Source organism: Eucyclogobius newberryi, unplaced genomic scaffold (genome assembly GCF_026437365.1).
Source record: "Eucyclogobius newberryi isolate DKJ021-1_F unplaced genomic scaffold, fEucNew1.0.hap1 SCAF_12, whole genome shotgun sequence".
In the NCBI taxonomy this organism is placed as follows: Eukaryota; Metazoa; Chordata; class Actinopteri; order Gobiiformes; family Gobiidae; genus Eucyclogobius; species Eucyclogobius newberryi.
Window position 1 is genome coordinate 31,928,610 of NW_027315746.1, and position 19,313 is coordinate 31,947,922.

At 42.8% G+C, this 19,313-nt stretch overlaps 3 protein-coding genes across 3 annotated transcripts in view; 1 reads left to right on the top strand and 2 right to left on the bottom strand.

Annotated features, from left to right (window-relative positions):
* The window catches only part of slc39a6 (solute carrier family 39 member 6), a 28,147-nt gene extending 24,274 nt beyond the window's left edge, over positions 1-3,873 (top strand). Inside the window, exon 11 of the mRNA XM_072441904.1 lies at positions 645-3,873. Coding sequence (XP_072298005.1) covers positions 645-797 — 153 coding nt within the window. The 3' untranslated portion in view covers positions 798-3,873. The remainder of the gene's footprint in view (positions 1-644) is intronic.
* A 2,155-nt stretch (positions 3,874-6,028) lies between these two features.
* ptmab (prothymosin alpha b) overlaps positions 6,029-19,313 on the bottom strand; it is a 294,345-nt gene continuing 281,060 nt past the window's right edge. Inside the window, exon 5 of the mRNA XM_072441930.1 lies at positions 6,029-6,106. Within this exon, the coding sequence (XP_072298031.1) occupies positions 6,044-6,106 (63 nt within the window). The 3' untranslated portion in view covers positions 6,029-6,043. The remainder of the gene's footprint in view (positions 6,107-19,313) is intronic.
* Positions 6,113-19,042, bottom strand: crfb16 (cytokine receptor family member B16). Its single transcript, XM_072440293.1, has 7 exons — positions 18,833-19,042; positions 14,743-14,869; positions 12,290-12,480; positions 10,133-10,257; positions 9,911-10,052; positions 8,900-9,054; positions 6,113-7,074 (listed from the first exon to the last, which is right to left on the bottom strand). The coding sequence occupies exons 1-7, from the start codon at positions 18,891-18,893 to the stop codon at positions 6,970-6,972; spliced, it is 906 nt and encodes a 301-aa protein (XP_072296394.1). The 5' UTR covers positions 18,894-19,042; the 3' UTR covers positions 6,113-6,969.

Here is a 19,313-nt window from a genome sequence, read left to right on the forward strand (position 1 = left end):
AGGAGGAGGATCAGGCCGAGGAGAACCAGGAGGAGGATCAGGCCGAGGAGAACCAGGAGGAGGATCAGGCCGAGGAGAACCAGGAGGAGGATCAGGCCGAGGAGAACCAGGAGGAGGATCAGGCCGAGGAGAACCAGGAGGATCAGGCCGAGGAGAACCAGGAGGATCAGGCCGAGGAGAACCAGGAGGATCAGGCCGAGGAGAACCAGGAGGATCAGGCCGAGGAGAACCAGGAGGATCAGGCCGAGGAGAACCAGGAGGAGGATCAGGCCGAGGAGAACCAGGAGGATCAGGCCGAGGAGAACCAGGAGGATCAGGCCGAGGAGAACCAGGAGGAGGATCAGGCCGAGGAGAACCAGGAGGAGGATCAGGCCGAGGAGAACCAGGAGGATCAGGCCGAGGAGAACCAGGAGGATCAGGCCGAGGAGAACCAGGAGGAGGATCAGGCCGAGGAGAACCAGGAGGATCAGGCCGAGGAGAACCAGGACGATCAGGCCTGATTAAAGGAGCAGGCTACATAGGATGCTAAAAATCTATATCTTGGCCCTTAAATACAGAAAATTGCATATTTCAGTTTTTTTCTCTGACCTAAAGATGTAAAATGTTGAATGGTAAACCTTCGATCCTGCCATCGTGTGTTGCAGATGCCGGAGATGCTACACAACGACGCCGGGGAACACGGCTTCAGTCACTGGGGCTTCTTCGGTCTGCAGAACGCCGGCATCCTCCTGGGCTTCAGCATCATGCTCCTCATCGCACTGTTCGAGCACCGCATCCACCTAGACCTGGGCCAATGACGGGCCGGACTCTTGTCCCTCACACACACCGGCCCAAGAGCTCATAAAGACCCAGGAGGAGGACAGAGGATCACATGTGGGGAAACGCTGAGCTCTTAGACATGTTTTAGTTTATTCTATTGCTGGAGTTTTATTTGAGTGGGGGAAAAAAGACTAGGAAAAATAAGCGTTGAAGAAAAAGGTTGGCGGACCACAATCTATAAGTGTTTGTCGAATGGTCAGTTTTCACCTGTGAGGCCCCCCAAATCTCGGAGTGGGGCCACTGGAATCACCTCATGACGCTTCTGCTACAGGGAAACCAAAAGGCATGTTTGCAAATCCCATAATGCGAGCAAAAGGTAAAGCAATTCAAGAGTATATTTGGAATGTCATGTGATGTTTGTAGAGATGGAACTAAAGGTGCACAATGTAACTCTTCAGGTGAAGGATCTTTCCTTTACACATTTACATTTAAAGAAGTTATTTTATATTACACAGTCTTCTGCTTTATCCGGGGCCGGGTCGCGGGGCCAGCAGAATTAACCAAGACTAAACCAAGAGACAATATAGTTTGGATCAGATCATTGTAGGGCCGGTTCGGCCCATGGGCTTAGTTTAGAACTCGCACGGACCCTCACACTGAAAAATGACATTGTGCACCTTTGTGGGTCAGTAAATCTACTTTGTGCCAATGCCTACCAAATTTGCTTTTAAGGAAAACGTTTCAAGATGGTTTTGTCCCTGAGCACGGTTTGTGTCCTGGGGTTAAACGCTTTGCCTTCATTGTCAGTTTCTGAGAGTATTCATGGGTCCGAAGTGACGTCACACTCTTGTATTTACTGCCATCTTAAGGATAAAAGCCACATGTTTATTGCACGTGCTGAAAAAAAGTCAACAAAGAATTCCTCTTCTGTAACATCCCCAAAGACCCTGTTTGTCCAGACAAGTATTACAGTGGTCAGGAGGGACCAGGGGGCTTACAGAGCACTCCAGACTAAGGCTGTGGCACGTGGTGACCTCTTCAAAATGGCAGTGACAACAAATACTGTAAGTCACGGGACCGAAACCCATGAATAGAAATCCATAGGTCCATGTCAAAAAGTCGTTACACATTCTCATCAGGTCAGTTTTTTTTATACTTGAAGCTTGTTTTTGTCTTTTCTATGAAATGTGATCATTCCACAGCGCTGTTGTTGTTTAAATGTTTGCATCACGTCTGTTACAATCATAACAATACAATCATACAATATTATATCTACTCAGACAGGTACCATCAGGGCTGGCTACTGAGTTTCTGTGACCATGTGTGGAAATATACAAGTACTTAAATACCTCACTGCTGTCTGCTCCTTTCTGTACCAGCAACGATGCTCTGAGAATATGTGGTTTGCCATTTGCAACTACCTAATTAAGCCTAACTAAGCTTTAAATGTTTAATTAATCTAGTTTTGTAACACTGATCTGAATTGCGGGAAAGGGTAACTATTGTGTAGTATTTTTTACTTTATACTTTCCACCACTGCAAACACCGAAATACTTTTTCCACACCTATGCTGCATAAATAATTGTTTAGAACCATAAGTATTCTATTACAGTCCATTTGAGAACGAATTTGTGCGGGAAAAGCCTCAACTTTCTTAAGCTTTTCTCAGACACAAAACATTTGATAACACTTTATTTTGGGGTACTTTTAACATAAACATCTAACCAGCTGCTAATTTGTGCAAGTGGTTTATTAGTATTTATCCTGTCCTCCATAAATGTCTTTATTTTGCATAAACTGCTGCTAGTTTGACATCTACCAATATTTTGTACACTAATTCTTTTCGGCTTTTGGTAATAGTAGTTGTTAAAGGCTAGTACCTCCAAAATGTTTTACTTATTCATGTACAAAAACGCATGAATAATGTCGTACTAGTAAGAAGAAATAGGGTGTTTGTTGATAGGAAAGTCTTAGTAAATGTCTAATTAGCAGCAGAACAAGGTTATGAAGAATAATACTTTAGCATCTAGTCGAATATTGCTAAGTGTAACCTAAAATCAAATCTTACCAAACTTTAGTTACAGTAGCATGGCTAGAATGGCTTAACCCCACAGAGATGCAGTGGTGGAAAGTTACTAAGTGCAAAAATACAAATATTGCATTTTTCCAATGGATATTTATTTTCTTTTGAGAGGTTTTTATTATAATTCTCATTAAGTTTGAAATTCTTCTTACGCTATAAGTACATTTTTCAACTGGTGCTTCAATACTTTTCCTTCAGTAGCTTGTTATGTGATGCTTTTACCCGAGTAATCTTTTGCCCTTGTGTCTGTACTTTTACATTGGTAACTGAGTACTTCTTCCACTGCTGAGGTAGGACTTGACAGTAGCCAGCCCCAAGGTTTTCTTTGGAAACATTGATTTCATTTACATATTTTTTGGGAAGGAGGGGGATTTATTGCTGGGAACCAAAAGGCTGTGCGGTGCATTCTGGGTAAATTTGGAGGATTAAAGGGCACATTTTTCTAAATGGACCTTTTTGAGCTTCTAACCATGTTCTAACGTGGTTCCCTCCTCAAAAACATACCTGGAATTATTTGATGAATCGTGTTTAGTAAGTTTCCTACCTCTAAGCCTCAGAAAGCACTCCGTTTCAGATGTTTCAGTTTTGAGATCTTCTGTGCTGTTTAAAGTCCATATAAAGACTCGCTGGGTATTTCTGCTTCAAATCACATTCGTAACTGATGTGAAGTAATGTGTGGTTTTCAGTACATTTTGAAAGTTCTAAAACATAAGATGCCAAAGCAAAGGCGCTAGAGCAAGTCACGATACCGGACACATTCTGCATTATTTGTAACTCTAAATGTCTCTGGCAGCCTTCACGCTTCTCAGCCCTCCCGGTTTGTAAATGTAAATGCTGAATTTCCCAGTCCTCAGTGGTGGACACGGCTGTGGACAGAGCACTCCAGGACCGACTTTACCTCCATGTGGACACTGGGACACTGCTGAATCCGTCCATTTCCCACGTGTACATGAAGCTGCATGTTGTCTGTCTACGTCACGGTCTTTGTTCCAACAGAAAAGGCAAATCAAATAAAAAATATATGAACGAAAGTGTGTGGGTTTCAGTGAGAGACTTGTGATTGACCGCTCTGTATCGAGTAATGTCCTCTGAAGACGGCTAAAAACAAAATATTCTAAATTCTGGAATGGAGACAAAAGTGAACAGAACACGATGTGATTTAAATGGAGGAACTAGGATTGACTTCAGAAAATCACAGAATATGTCAAATTGATGTAGTAATGTCAAAGTGAAAGCACTCGGATGCAAGTGAATGATATCAGCAGGATAAACACATTTAACATTGATTTTACTGCATTTTGATCGACATGAACGCTTTTTTTGTTTTTTTCAGGCCTTTACTGGACAAACACTCGACCCTTCGACAGTTTTTTATTGAATGTAAAGCTTTATTACATGCTTCACAACAAATGTAACTTTTTGTGAAGCTCAAATACAAATTGAGGTTTCTTTTTGCCAACTTACTCCCTTTTTATAGTCTGAATATTAGCTTAAATCAGTGTGTATATCTGATGGTTTTACACTTTTGCCTCCATTCCAGCATTTTGAACATGTTTGACCGAGCATTTTAGAGGGTCTTAATGGGTCTTGATGACAATTGTTTAATCACAGTGTTGTAAAAATGTAAAAAATGTATACAATATTTTATTCAAAAACATGCATCGATAATACTGTACACAATGTTTTCAAAAGTAAAGGACAAAAACAATAGCTTTTATAGAGCTCGTCATGCAATCTCAGCGTGCACCACCGAAAAGTCAGCATAATTACTAAAACTACATGCATTAAATTGCATGCATTTTTATAAACTATAACAAGTCAATATTTTTGTCAAATAAAAGTTCTGATATTTTCCAATATAAACAAACTCGACGTCCAAGAAGGAATAAAACAAAATTGTCGACCTCATAAGCATGACATTTTCAGTGGTGGAAAGTAACAAAGTACAAAAGTAAAAGTACTGTTAAAAGGTTCATGACATCCTGCCTGAAGATTATGGGTTAATAATTCAGTTGCTTCTTTTGACCAAAAATCAACCCAATTCTTCATCAAGATTACATTTGATACTTTTATTATTCAAAATGTGTGTGAAAATTTTTCGCTTTTTCAACATATACTTCAGGTTTTTGTTTAACTTAAATATATTTCAACATGAAACTTTTACTTTATTAATGTTTTTCTCTTGTATCAGTACTTTTACTTGAGAAACAAACTGGAGTGACATGTTTGACTAAAATTAAAAAGAAATAATGCATTAAATCTGAACTAAAACAAAAAGTGATTTTAGTCAAAAGAAAAGCACCAATTTTGTTGTCAAAATTAACACTGACCTACTGTGAAAAATGTAAGCTGTAAAAAAGTTGAAGCACAATACTTGCATTCTGTTGCCCGTTCAATCCCATCAAATATTGAACTATTGCAGGAATCTATTTTATTTTTCATTGTAAACATCAATCTTGATCTTAAAACGGCTGAGTAATAGAAACAGGTCCATTGACTGATAAGCCCCGCCTCTTCATAGTGACTGCGCTGTAACGAGCAGCAGATTACAGTCATTTACATGTTTTTTTGTAACTGACAATAACCAATAATGACAATAAATGTTACATGTGTCACACTGAGTCTTAATTGTTCAAATAATCACAACTAAGCATATATGTGGGCGGGGATAAGGGGTAGGTGTAAACAGGAATTTCTGAGCATTCAGATATCGCAGGCACAGTTGCAGGACAAATACAGGATTAGTCAAACATGCAGGAATCAATAAAAGTACAACTTTGAGTAAAATAATTGAAGAGGAAACACTGTTGTAACAAGGTTAAACGTTGATTTGACATCAAATGTCTCCTTCAAACCAAATATTTTTTTTTAAAAGTGCACAATGCAGCTTTTCAGGTGGAGGTGAGGGCACCTGCTTTTCTTCATGTTAATGCCTTATTTGGAATGTTCCACATTGTGACATTAAACTTCTCCATCTCCATGGAGACAAGCAAGGTGACGCCACCGGTTACAGGTCAGGTCTGTGGAGAGGTAAACCCACTACGAATATGAGTCAATTTGTTTTTCAGAAATAAAAACTTACTGAATCAAAGCAAGATAGATAAGTAAGTAACTAATGCACCTTTAAGTTTTAATCTTTAGCACATCCAAAACACTGAGAAATACTGTTGGAATTGAATACCAAGGAAGACTTTAATGTCCCTATTGTCCTTTGCATTTGAACCGTCCTTCAGTTTGGAAGGAAAAAGGAGTTTCAACTGACTCCTCCTTCAGGTCCTGGCACAGAGTTCAGAAGCCAAGCTCTGCTTTGTGAACTGACATCAACCAAACTTAACTCGTCATTAATAAATAAAACCTAAATTGTACCTGAATTATACTTTTTAATCATGAAGCCGACCTCAGCAACAGAAATATAGTAATTCCGTGTTTGTGTGGCTGTGAGACGTAGGAAACTATGACAAGGAAACTACTTCCGGTTCATCCTCAGATTTTTCCACATTTATTTCACTTCTCTGGGCCTCCTCCCCATGTTTTAACCCCTCTTTACATAATGCATTAGGTTTGGATAATGTTAGACAGCTGATCCACCTGATATATACTACTTCATATACTACTTCCTTCTTCGCTAAAATGCTCCGAGAACTAAGCGAGCAAAACAATTTTTGGATGGATGCTAGACCTTGCAGGGTCAGCTTTGGATTGCTTATGTTCATTTAATTAAGAGACACTTTTGGACTGCGCCAAAGGGAACCAGTGGAAACAAGCCATAGTTTGAATGTTCAAACTCGCACACATTCAAAGTAGAGCCTGCAACTTGCTAAAGTCTTTTATGGTTAGCTCGCTGCTTGTTCCTCCTGAGCATTAGCAGACCATTAGGTGGACATTACTGCGGTTCAGATGTTTGTCCAGTCTGCAGCATGTATGTTCTCGTCTCCTCATCAGGCCTGATCTGGTGTAAATCCCTTGGAGATCTCCGCTATCAAGACCGGAATCCTCTTGTTTTTTTGCAAACTGCATCAATGGAGCCACAGAGTTTCAACCTCTCACATCTGGAAGAGCCACAGCAGAAAGGGGAGGACTCCTGGACTTACAGAAGAGCCACAGCAGATGGGGGATGACTCCTGGACTTATAGAAGAGCCACAGCTGAGGGGGGAGCAGCTTCTTGGACCTGCACAATGAAGACTTCTTCCTCTTCTTGAGTCTGCACTGGCATTGAAAAATCCCACTTCACCTGTGTGATGAAATGTGAATGTATGATTATATTTCTGTGATGTATTTTATCTGCATAATAGTGATATATTATCTGCATCATTAGTCTAAGAGAAAAACGGGTGTGTGACAGCAAGTGTTTGTGAAGGTGTCGTAAAGATGGAGCAAAGGATGTTAACCCTTGGGAGGGGTGTAACACCCCAGGGGAGTTAGATAAACATATTACCCAAGGCTTTATCTCTGCGGAAAATACCAACTGTTGTAAAGACGAGTGCCTTGATGCGAAGCTGACCAATGAGAAATGTGACCCGCCTATTCCATAATTATCTAATAAAACCAACCTGCATGAGAAAAAACGGCGTGAGACGCAGCAGGGTCAGCCAGGCTGCTTACAACAGCCTGAGTGACCCAGCCCGGCGTCTTCTCCCATGCATGCCACGCAAACGTCTGATATTTCTGTGTTGTTTCATATTCTAAGTTGAATTGTGTTCTCTGTGTGTTGAGGAATAGCATTGGTGGATATGTCTCATACCTGCAACAAGTGATAAGGAGGAGCATTTAAATCTAAATGTAGCATAATTACATGATATTCGAAGGTGCGCTGAACACACACACACACACACACACACACACACATACTCTCACACACACACACACACACACATACTCTCACACACACACACACACACACACACATACTCTCACACACACACACACACACACACACACACACACATACTCTCACACACACACACACACATACTCTCACACACACACACACACACACACACATACTCTCACACACACTCACACACACACACACACACACACACACATACTCTCACACACACTCACACACACACACACACACACACACATACTCTCACACACATACTCTCACACACACACACACACACATACTCTCACACACACTCACACACACACACACACATACTCTCACACACACACACACACACACACACATACTCTCACACACATACTCTCTCACACACACACACACACACACACACACACTCTCACACAACACACACACTCACACACACACACTCTCTCTCACACACACACACACACACACACACACACACACATACTCTCACACACACACACACACACACACACACACACACACACACACATACTCTCACACACACACACACACACACACATACTCTCACACACATACTCTCTCACACACACACACACACACACACATACTCTCACACACATACTCTCTCACACACACACACACACACACACACACACATACTCTCACACACATACTCTCTCACACACACACACACACACACACACACACATACTCTCTCACACACACACACACACACACATACTCTCACACACATACTCTCTCTCACACACACACACACACACACACACACACACACACACACACACATACTCTCTCACACACACACACACACACATACTCTCACACACATACTCTCTCACACACACACACACACACACACACACACACACACACACACACACACACACACACTCTCTCACACAACACACACACTCACACACACACACACACACACACTCTCTCTCTCTCACACACACACACACACACACACACACACACACAACCTAATTATAAGAAAGAGGAAATAAGTATCATTCTTATTATTTGACATTATAATTCCATGTTTTTAATGTACGTTTCAAAACGTTTCCAGATGCCTACCTTTTCTATCCGAGCCTTTAGATTCAATGATGATGAGTTTTAAATGGAAAGAACTACTATACTTATAATGCTATGACATGAGAAGACAGAACTGTAAAACAAGGATGTAACTGCTGACCAGGGATTGTGGCAGCGCCTCCTTGTGGCAGAACATGATGCAGGTCTGAGGTGGGGGGTGGACGGTGAACCACAGAACAGTGCAGAGAAATCCTACAGAGAGGACAACAGCGAACGCCACCTTGAGCGGCATCTCCCACAATGATCCTCCAGAGCCTGGGACAGAAAACAGAATCAGGAAAGAACCAGACCAGAACAAAGCAGGTTCCAAACGCCAGCACAAAACCAAGACTAAATAAGGACTACGGTAAGAATACACTGCAACTAAACCAGGACAAGTCCTCGGGGCTGCACTGTGGCTCCTGACAGGTTGTTCCAGTGGCACTGAACAATGTGTCAAATGCAGAGGACAAATTTCCCAACAACATGAAGTCAAGGCAAGTAAATGTTTGAGCACAACTCAGCCAACTTCAACTGCCAATAATTGTGGACACGACTAGTTAGTCGTGTCCACAATTATTGATCCAGATTAGAAGTAGTACTTCTAGATTTCTTAGCAAGCTGCTATTGTTGCCTGCAGAGGGCGCATGGACTCTACTTGCTGATGCACTGAGGAGTGGAAGAGTTATTATGCACCAGTGTAGTTAAAGTTTTGAGAGTAGAAAGTGTAAGTAAGTGAGATAGAAATAGAAAATATTTGTCTGTCCCAGCAAGTGACAGGCCCAACACATGGAGTAATGTATAAGAAGCACATTAAAACACATCACAATAAAAAGACAAACACAGTGCTGTGGGCGGAGCTCATTGTTACTGTGCAGTGAGGTCTCAGCAAACACCTAGAGCAACGCATGTCGTGTCCTGTCCAATAAAACAGTCCATACGATTAGTGTGAGGTGAGTCTACAGGCGGGGGAGGCAGAATGTACCTGGTGAATGAGTCTGATCTTTAAAAACACAGAGGAGCCCTTCAGTAGATGATGTAACATAATGAAACGCTGCTTGTGATCTTATAAAATCACACCACCACTCATGCTTTTATATTTGAGTATAAAAGCATGAGCGTAAGTGCAGACCTGGGATGTAGACACACTGTGGCACTGTGCGGCGGCCCCTGCGGCCTGAGGGCAGCTCGCTCTGGGCTTGGAAACAGTACTCCTCTCCCTCCTGCAGGTCCTCGAACAGGACCTGCTCCAAGCGCACCACTCTCTCCAGCACCTGAAACCGTCAGGTACATCAGAAGATTTAGAGAATATTTTGAGAGAAAATCTGAGCAAATGCAGTTTGTGAAATGGTACCTGCTCCTGGAGTCGGGTCCTCCACAGAAACACTCGTACAAAGTAGATGTGAGGCACGTCTTCCAGAGACACCAGCAGACGGTCTCCCAGCACGTCCGGCTTCAGCCGCGGGGCCAACAGTTCCGCTGCAAAACAATGAAAAACATAGACAGAAGGTGAGGGCTCAGTTCCTTCTGCACTAGAGCTGCCCTGGGATAGACTGGGGGCCTCATGGCCTCAGTCACACAATGCATCTTGCCCAAGTTTAGAGTGAATCTGACATCAGAGGCCAAAACTACTGAGTCTCAGCTTCACAAAGAGTCCAGTCATATATTTGGAGTCCAAGGGATTCAGAAAAAGTGTCAGTTTGAATTGATGGGCTCATTAAGTCAGGCATTTTAGAGAAAATAGGGCCTTGTGGTAAGATGTTAAAGGAGTCTTATAGATTTGTTATTTTTTGTTTATTTCTTCTACTTTATAATTTGTCCAAAAAGAATTGCCAGGGGAGGGGCAAGGGGGTATTAAAGGTGGAGCTCTGCTCATTGTGGGCGGGGCTGCTGCTTGGTTTCAGACTTTATGGCTCAGTCACAAACACAAACCTGTGACTCTCTCTGGACACAAGTAATGTCTGATCTGTGAGCGTGAAAGTGTGAAACCGGTGAGTCAGTGTGGACATGAGAATAATGCTTTACACTAAAGTTTTCTTAGTATTTTCTGCAGAATACACACTGTTCTTGTTGCTGCATTTGCGTGAGTAACAATATTTCTCGCTTAACATTGAGAGGACTTCCAATATTTCTCGCTTGTTTGTGAATGTTTTGATGAATGTTAATCCTCTGACAAAATGATTGGATGGTTTTGTTCGGTTGCCTTAGCTGTGCTGGATTGAACTTGTAAATGGGATTTATTTCAGTTCATTGGGAAATCTTTGTTCTTGAACAAACCTAATGATTGCATCTCCGGCTTCAGGTCATCAGTTGACAGGTGAGCTCTGGAGCACACGAGTGTTATTCTGGAGATTCTTTCGTGTTTGACTAATTTCACGTAAAGTTTCTTTAGACTTCAAAATCCAAGCAGCTGCCATTTTCAGCCTTTTCCAATCTGAGAAATGATGAGTTTGTTGAGTGAAACATTCGGCCATTGTGTTGAACAAGTAAAGATCATTGATGTATGAATCTTCATAGCTCACTTTATTCTTCTGCCATGTTTCTTTACACTCACAGTGAGGAAACCTGGACCACTGAACCATGTTTCTATTTGTGCAGTGAAACTCCTCTGGCAGTGATGTCTGCTTCTGTCTTCTTTTGTTGCATCTTGTGAGGATTTAAATGTATTTTGAATGAGTTTGATTCTGTTTTCTACAAATATTCTGAATCTTTTCTTTTCCGTGTTTATGTATTTGACAACTGTGCAGCTGTCAGACAAGAAGTATGACGTATTTGTAACACTGATTTGATCACTTTGTCCATTTGTGTTGCTAGAAGAGTTCTAGGTGAGGGAAAGTGACAGGAGACTCTGTCGCTGGCATCTGCAAAATGATGAAGCTCAGCTTTGACTGAAGCTCCAAAGTCTTAAAGTTTTATGCACCTGTTTGCTTGAAATGCTGGCAAGTGTTCCAACTCCATCAACTATTGCAGCTTCAACTTGTGGAATTTCTTCATCCCAGCCATGATTTCTTCACAGTGTTACTGTGGCGATCTCTCTGTGGCATCATTATTCCACACTGGGTGGGTAGTTTCTGTTGTGACATTACATCCATTGTGAAGATGAATTTATAATTTTCCAAGCACCATTGTAGCCCAAGGGCTCTTACAGTTGAGAGGTGGTCTTTGTCCAGCTCATGTACACTGACATGTTTTGAGTGTTTTTTTCAGGATTTGACTGAAGAACCTTTATGTTGTTGCTGGGACGGGACACTCCTTTGTCAGGTAATGACAGTAAAGCTTGAGTGTGCTGCAAGACTAACTTTCCTGCTCCACTTTAGACCAAGGCTTTACCTGCACCACTGTCACCTGAGCTGTTGTTCTGTTGTAAGAGAACATGAGTAAGTGAGATCTACGTCAGAATGTTTTGTTCTCATTCAAATACCAAATAATTTTGGTCCAAGCTTTGATTTGTCATCACCACTTTATAGCAACACACTTGAGCCATTAGTCACACAGAGTAGTTATTGCTTACTATCATTCCGATTGAAAGGCGAGACCAGCTGTTGCCATGGTGACAGGACACGCCCACAGTGAGCACGAACCCTCAGGTTGTAGTCCGAGTCTGAGCTCAGCTCCAAGCTCAGGTCACATTGGCTGAGGGAGATCAGCTGACAGTGAGCAGCGTCCAACCAGGTCCTGTTCAACACCAGCCGCTCGAAGTCCCTGCAAACACAGGCTTTAATCCTGAGGCCAGAGCCCATGTACTATGGGCTTTAGGAGCAGGTTTAGTCCTGAGGTCACTGAGCTTAGGTGCAGGTTTAGTCCTGAGGTCACTAGGCTTAGGAGCAGGTTTAGTCCTGAGGTCACTGAGCTTAGGTGCAGGTTTAGTCCTGAGGTCACTAGACTTAGGAGCAGGTTTAGTCCTGAGGTCACTGGCTTAGGAGCAGGTTTAGTCCTGAGGTCACTAGACTTAGGAGCAGGTTTAGTCCTGAGGTCACTAGACTTAGGAGCAGGTTTAGTCCTGAGGTCACTAGACTTAGGAGCAGGTTTAGTCCTGAGGTCACTAGACTTAGGAGCAGGTTTAGTCCTGAGGTCACTAGGCTTAGGAGCAGGTTTAGTCCTGAGGTCACTAGGCTTAGGAGCAAGTTTAGTCCTGAGGTCACTGGCTTAGGAGCAGGTTTAGTCCTGAGGTCACTGGCTTAGGAGCAGGTTTAGTCCTGAGGTCACTAGACTTAGGAGCAAGTTTAGTCCTGAGGTCACTGGCTTAGGAGCAGGTTTAGTCCTGAGGTCACTAGACTTAGGAGCAGGTTTAGTCCTGAGGTCACTAGGCTTAGGAGCAAGTTTAGTCCTGAGGTCACTGGCTTAGGAGCAGGTTTAGTCCTGAGGTCACTAGGCTTAGGAGCAAGTTTAGTCCTGAGGTCACTAGGCTTAGGAGCAGGTTTAGTCCTGAGGTCACTAGACTTAGGAGCAGGTTTAGTCCTGAGGTCACTAGACTTAGGAGCAAGTTTAGTCCTCAGGTCACTGGCTTAGGAGCAGGTTTAGTCCTGAGGTCACTAGGCTTAGGAGCAAGTTTAGTCCTGAGGTCACTGGCTTAGGAGCAGGTTTAGTCCTGAGGTCACTAGACTTAGGAGCAGGTTTAGTCCTGAGGTCACTAGACTTAGGAGCAGGTTTAGTCCTGAGGTCACTAGACTTAGGAGCAGGTTTAGTCCTGAGGTCACTGGCTTAGGAGCAGGTTTAGTCCTGAGGTCACTAGGCTTAGGAGCAAGTTTAGTCCTGAGGTCACTAGGCTTAGGAGCAGGTTTAGTCCTGAGGTCACTGGGCTTAGGAGCAAGTTTAGTCCTGAGGTCACTGGCTTAGGAGCAGGTTTAGTCCTGAGGTCACTAGGCTTTAGGAGCAGGTTTAGTCCTGAGGTCACTAGACTTAGGAGCAGGTTTAGTCCTGAGGTCACTAGGCTTAGGAGCAGGTTTAGTCCTGAGGTCACTAGACTTAGGAGCAGGTTTAGTCCTGAGGTCACTAGACTTAGGAGCAGGTTTAGTCCTGAGGTCACTGGCTTAGGAGCAGGTTTAGTCCTGAGGTCACTGGCTTAGGAGCAGGTTTAGTCCTGAGGTCACTAGGCTTAGGAGCAGGTTTAGTCCTGAGGTCACTAGACTTAGGAGCAGGTTTAGTCCTGAGGTCACTGGCTTAGGAGCAGGTTTAGTCCTGAGGTCACTGGCTTAGGAGCAGGTTTAGTCCTGAGGTCACTAGACTTAGGAGCAGGTTTAGTCCTGAGGTCACTGGCTTAGGAGCAGGTTTAGTCCTGAGGTCACTGGCTTAGGAGCAGGTTTAGTCCTGAGGTCACTAGGCTTAGGAGCAAGTTTAGTCCTGAGGTCACTGGCTTAGGAGCAGGTTTAGTCCTGAGGTCACTAGGCTTAGGAGCAGGTTTAGTCCTGAGGTCACTAGGCTTAGGAGCAGGTTTAGTCCTGAGGTCACTAGGCTTAGGAGCAGGTTTAGTCCTGAGGTCACTGGCTTAGGAGCAGGTTTAGTCCTGAGGTCACTAGGCTTAGGAGCAGGTTTAGTCCTGAGGTCACTAGACTTAGAAGCAGGTTTTATTCCTGAGGTCACTGGCTTAGGAGCAGGTTTAGTCCTGAGGTCACTGGTTTTAGGAGCAGGTTTAGTCCTGAGGTCACTAGGCTTAGGAGCAGGTTTAGTCCTGAGGTCACTGGCTTAGGAGCAGGTTTAGTCCTGAGGTCACTAGGCTTAGGAGCAGGTTTAGTCCTGAGGTCACTGGCTTAGGAGCAGGTTTAGTCCTGAGGTCACTGGTTTTAGGAGCAGGTTTAGTCCTGAGGTCACTGGCTCAGGAGCAGGTTTAGTCCTGAGGTCACTGGCTTTAGGAGCAGTTTTAGTCCTGGGACAACGGGGTTTAGGACCTGTTTTAGTCCTGAAGCCACAGTCTGGTTTAGTCATGGTTTAGGCCTGGTTCATGTGCTTTGGTCCAGGTTTACTCACCCCTGATACTGGACTGAATACAGCACTGCAGTGTCACATTGGTCCAGCAGAGGTCGCCAGCTCAGATTGTGTCTCATGTTGATGGACTTGGTGGAGAGACCAGAAGGTGCAGAAAGTACACCTACACCTGTGTGTGTGAGAGAGAGAGAGAGAGAGAGAGAAATAATGAGAGAATGAGAGAATGAATGGCATTGCATATTTTCGTTTCATTTAGATTATTGCGTGTATGAAGTTTATTTTGAACTAAAATGGACATCCTTTATCATTGTCACTAAATACATACTTGCACTCGCTGCTACATTTTATTTTGAATACATTAAAGAGGAACAACATTGGTTACATTTCCAATGGAAATGGTGTAATGTGGTAAGGTTAAGGTTTACTTAGGCGTTACCGCCGGGGACCCACCCTGGAACTAGGCCTGAGGTGGGTGCTCGATGACGAGGGGCTGGTGCCTGGGTCTTTCCCCCACGGGGCCCGGCTTGACATACCCCAAGGGCCGTGGACCCACCACCAGTAGTCGGATCCATAAGGAGCCGGTGCAGATAAATCTGGGCAACAGTTGAAGGTGGGGGCCGCGATGATCAGATCTTGGCTGACACGTCTCTGCAACATCGGGGACAGTGCTTCTGGACTGGCAGACTGAGACTGTCCCTCCGTTTAGAAAGGGGGCCGGAGGGTGTGTTCTAACTACAGAGGGATCACACTCCTCAACCTACCCAGTAAGTTTTACTCCAGGGTCCTGGAGAGGAGATTCTGAAGATGAGAATCTGACTGTTTCACCTCGGATTCAGGAGGAGTGGTTTAGGTCCTGGTCGTGGAACACTGGACCAGCTCTATACTCTCCATCGGGTGCTCGACGGTTCATGGGAGTTTGCCCAACCAGTCCACATGTGCTTTATGGATCTGGAGAAGGCTTTCGACCGTGTCCCTCGGGGTGTCCTTTGGGGGGTGCTCTGGAAGTATGGGCTCTGCGGCCCTTGACTCTGGGCTGTGTGATCCCTGTATGACCAGAGCAGGAGCTGTATTAGACCTGATCCTAGTGCATGTTGGACTCTGCCAGGGCTGCCCTTTCTCTTCGGGTCTGTCCATTGTTTTTATGGACAGAATTTCTAGGTGCAGTCAGGAGTTTCTGGTTTGGGGACCACAGGATCTCATCTCTGCTGTTTGCAGACGATGTTGTCCTGATGGCTCCATCAAACCCGGACCTACAGCTGCACTGGGACGGTTTGCACCAGAGCAGGGAAGCTGCTCAGTGTTGATGGGAAGATGGATCAAGCCAAATACAGGACAATATTGGAAGAAAACCTGTTGGCGTCTGTAAAAGACTTGAGACTTAAGCAGACCCCAATGACCCTAAACATAAAGCCAAAGCTACAATGGATTGGCTTAAAACAAAACAAATTCATTTGTTAGAATGGCCCAGTCAAGGTTAGACCTACAGCTTTGCTCACCTACAGTTTTGGCCCGTTCTTCTTTGCAAAACAGCTCAAGCTCAGAGACACACCCCAGAAAACTTGCAGTTGTAATTGTCGTGAAAGGCGGTTCCCTAAAGTATTCCCAGGGAGAATACTTTGGCAATCTGGAAATCAAGATCAAGTATAATTTTTCTTTCACTTCACAATTGTGTTCCGCTTTGTGTTGCTCTTTCACAAAAAAAGGCAATACGATTGTGGTCATAACATGACAGGCGTTCAAACTTTTGCAAGCCACTGTATTTTTTGCACCATGGTGACATCTTCCATCAAGTTTAGAATTGAATTTGCATCTTCGAGCAAACACATAATATACATAAAACGCACTTCACAAATCAGCTAAATCAACACAATTCTTTAGCAAAATCACAATATTTCACGCTTTAACAGTTCCCAAAATCTGTGTGAAGTACATTTTTAAACGTGCACTTCAACAATTTTTCTTCAGTAGATATTTGTTTGTGCTACTTTTATTTTATAGTATTTTTTATGCTCCAGTATCTCTATTTTACTAAAAGTGAGTACTTATAGACATAATCAGATTTGAGGGGTAACGCGTTAGCTAGTAACGCGTACTTGAGAACTCAAATTACTTTTTTACAGTAACGAGGAACGTAAGCGCGTTAGTTTTATGCACCCATGTAATCTAATACTCCCCAAGTTACTTTTTCAAAAGAGTAACGCGTTAATTTTGGTTACGTCATCATCCCAGAGCTCGGCGTGTTGTGAGCATGATCACTACACAGCTAGAGACTGAGTCTTGTCCTCGCAAGAGAAATAAACTTTCAGATGCACGTTTTGAAAAACTCCTTTCCTTCGTTATAACACTATTTTGTGCTAAAACAAGCGTGTCCTGTTGTTGTGCGTCAGGGCTCATGTTGTCCGTTGCTTGAGGCCGACATGTGCTTATTGTATGGCATTGTTGTAATCTCTCAACATTATAGATAAATGAAGCTCAATCAAATGCATTTACTTCATTTGTTTATTTGCCATCTGTTAGGCAGAAAGTGAGTGTAGCAACCGAGAACGAGGTCTGTTTTGGATGTTATCTTCCATTTTATGGACGGAATTTCTATTGATTTTGTTTTATATAATAGAACATGTCACCTACACTTTATCTCTGGAACTGTTTGGAGCAGAGACGGTTGCCACCGCCATATGACGAGAGACCCAGCTTCTTCAGTGAGTTTCAAACTTTTATTATACCTGATTTCCACTGTATAACACTGCTATGTCTGTAAGTGCTTAGTATGTTTCAATAGTTCAGTTTTATAGATATAGTTTTTATGATAGACAGAGAGCGGAGAATGTGAGGCTGTGGCTTCTGTTATTCCAATGACAATGAAGTGAATTTGAGTGTTAAAACTTCCCTGAAACTTTCTCAACTTTTACCCAAGTTCCCAGTGTCTTTTCCCACTGCCACAATCAAGACAATGTAAGATAGTGCCCTCAGATCAGGTGATTTGGCTGTTTACTAGTTTATTAGGTGAGGAGCAGAAACATGATATAAATATGATCAGATAAACATCATATGAGGATTGGCTTCATCATTCATTTCTATTTTTAGATATATTATAACCATATATATATACCGTATATATATATATATCCATTCAAATCTGGGCTTAGAAATAAAACAGTTATATGTACTGATATTATTTAGTGTGAAAGAGGTTCTGCTTCCTAAATTTATGATGAAACAGTTTCATCAGGAGGCTCAGATAAATTCCTGTTTCTGCCATTTTGTTAATTGAGCATTTGGACCTGTGATGTCACACTTAACGATCCTATCAGACCCTTTCAAATGCTCTCTCATCAGAATGTACAATATCCTGGAATGGAGGTGACTGGAGGCAATTGATGGGTTTCAGATGACATCACAACATTCTACAAGCCAATCATATTAAATAGAGATATGGGACAGCTAAAATGGATTTTGTTAAAATTCGGATTTTTTTTGTTCTAATACAGAAAAAAAACAGTCACTTTTTGAAATGATTTAGTTCAACATTTGTGACTTCCTGCACCTGAAACCTATAATACAATTTAAATGATTAAGTGATGTAAGATTCTAAGGATACTAATTATGATTTCACATTTATTTTATGACAGCGAGGTACAGTACAAAGGGCAGGCCTAATACGCATTAGCTTCAGCCTTTTCCGTCTGTCAAGTTTCTGCACAAATAAACTAATCCAACTAACTAATCTAAATGCTAATTTTCCGATTTAAAGTCAACCAAAAATAAGCAACAATTTTGGATGACCAGTGTACAAATGTCAGGATGGGAAAATGCTGTGATCTTTCCTTAAAATTGTATTTGAGCGTCACAAAAAATATAATTTGTGGTAAAGTAATCAGGATCATAATTGACTATCAGCCAAATAATGCTCTAAAACCTAATGTTAAATGTGTTTACAGCAGCTCTATCGCTCACATGTCTTTTCACTTTGACAAAACACCTGGATTTTTCAGATTTTGTGATATTCAGTTTCTCAAGTCAAATCACATTACGTTCCACATCACATTCGCTCCATTCTGTATTTTAGAATGTATTTATTTGGACGTGTTTAAAGATCTATACAGAGTTGTACAGTAGAACAGTATGGACTCACCATCACACAGGCCCAGCAACAGCAGCAGCAGGAGCAGCAGGAGTAGTGCACCTGGGGCCATGTCAGGGGTCACTCTTGGTCATCTCAGGTCATCTCAGGTCATCTTAGGTCATCTCAGGTCAGCAGCATCTTCAGTTCAGACTCCAGACCCAAGCATCGCATGACACACTCCTGTAAACTCTGCTCTCAGGTAAACGTATAGTCCTGTGCGCTGCCTGTTAGATTGTACGTTTACGGTGGAAAGCACGCGGGCAGTTTAAGGTGGAGCTGCGGTTCAGGAGGCGCGTACATTGGGGCGTTCTGACCGTGAGTGGCAGAACCGGTGCAGCTGGTTATAACATTCCTCACATCACAGTTCAAATGCGCTGGAGCTTTGTAGTCATTACGAAAGTATTTAGGACATTATTATTTTGTCGTATATCATTATCAAATAAACACTGAAGAAACTGTCATGAATGATGAATAAACCTATGACTACGTC

Excerpts from the sequence above, each read along its gene's own strand:
- crfb16 (XM_072440293.1), bottom strand. The coding sequence starts at position 18,893 with ATGGCCCCAGGTGCACTACTCCTGCTGCTCCTGCTGCTGCTGTTGCTG. Across the intron at positions 12,481-14,742 it reads TATTCAGTCCAGTATCAGGG|GGACTTCGAGCGGCTGGTGT; the intron begins GTGAGTAAACCT and ends CTGTGTTTGCAG. Across the intron at positions 10,053-10,132 it reads GGACCCGACTCCAGGAGCAG|GTGCTGGAGAGAGTGGTGCG; the intron begins GTACCATTTCAC and ends TGACGGTTTCAG.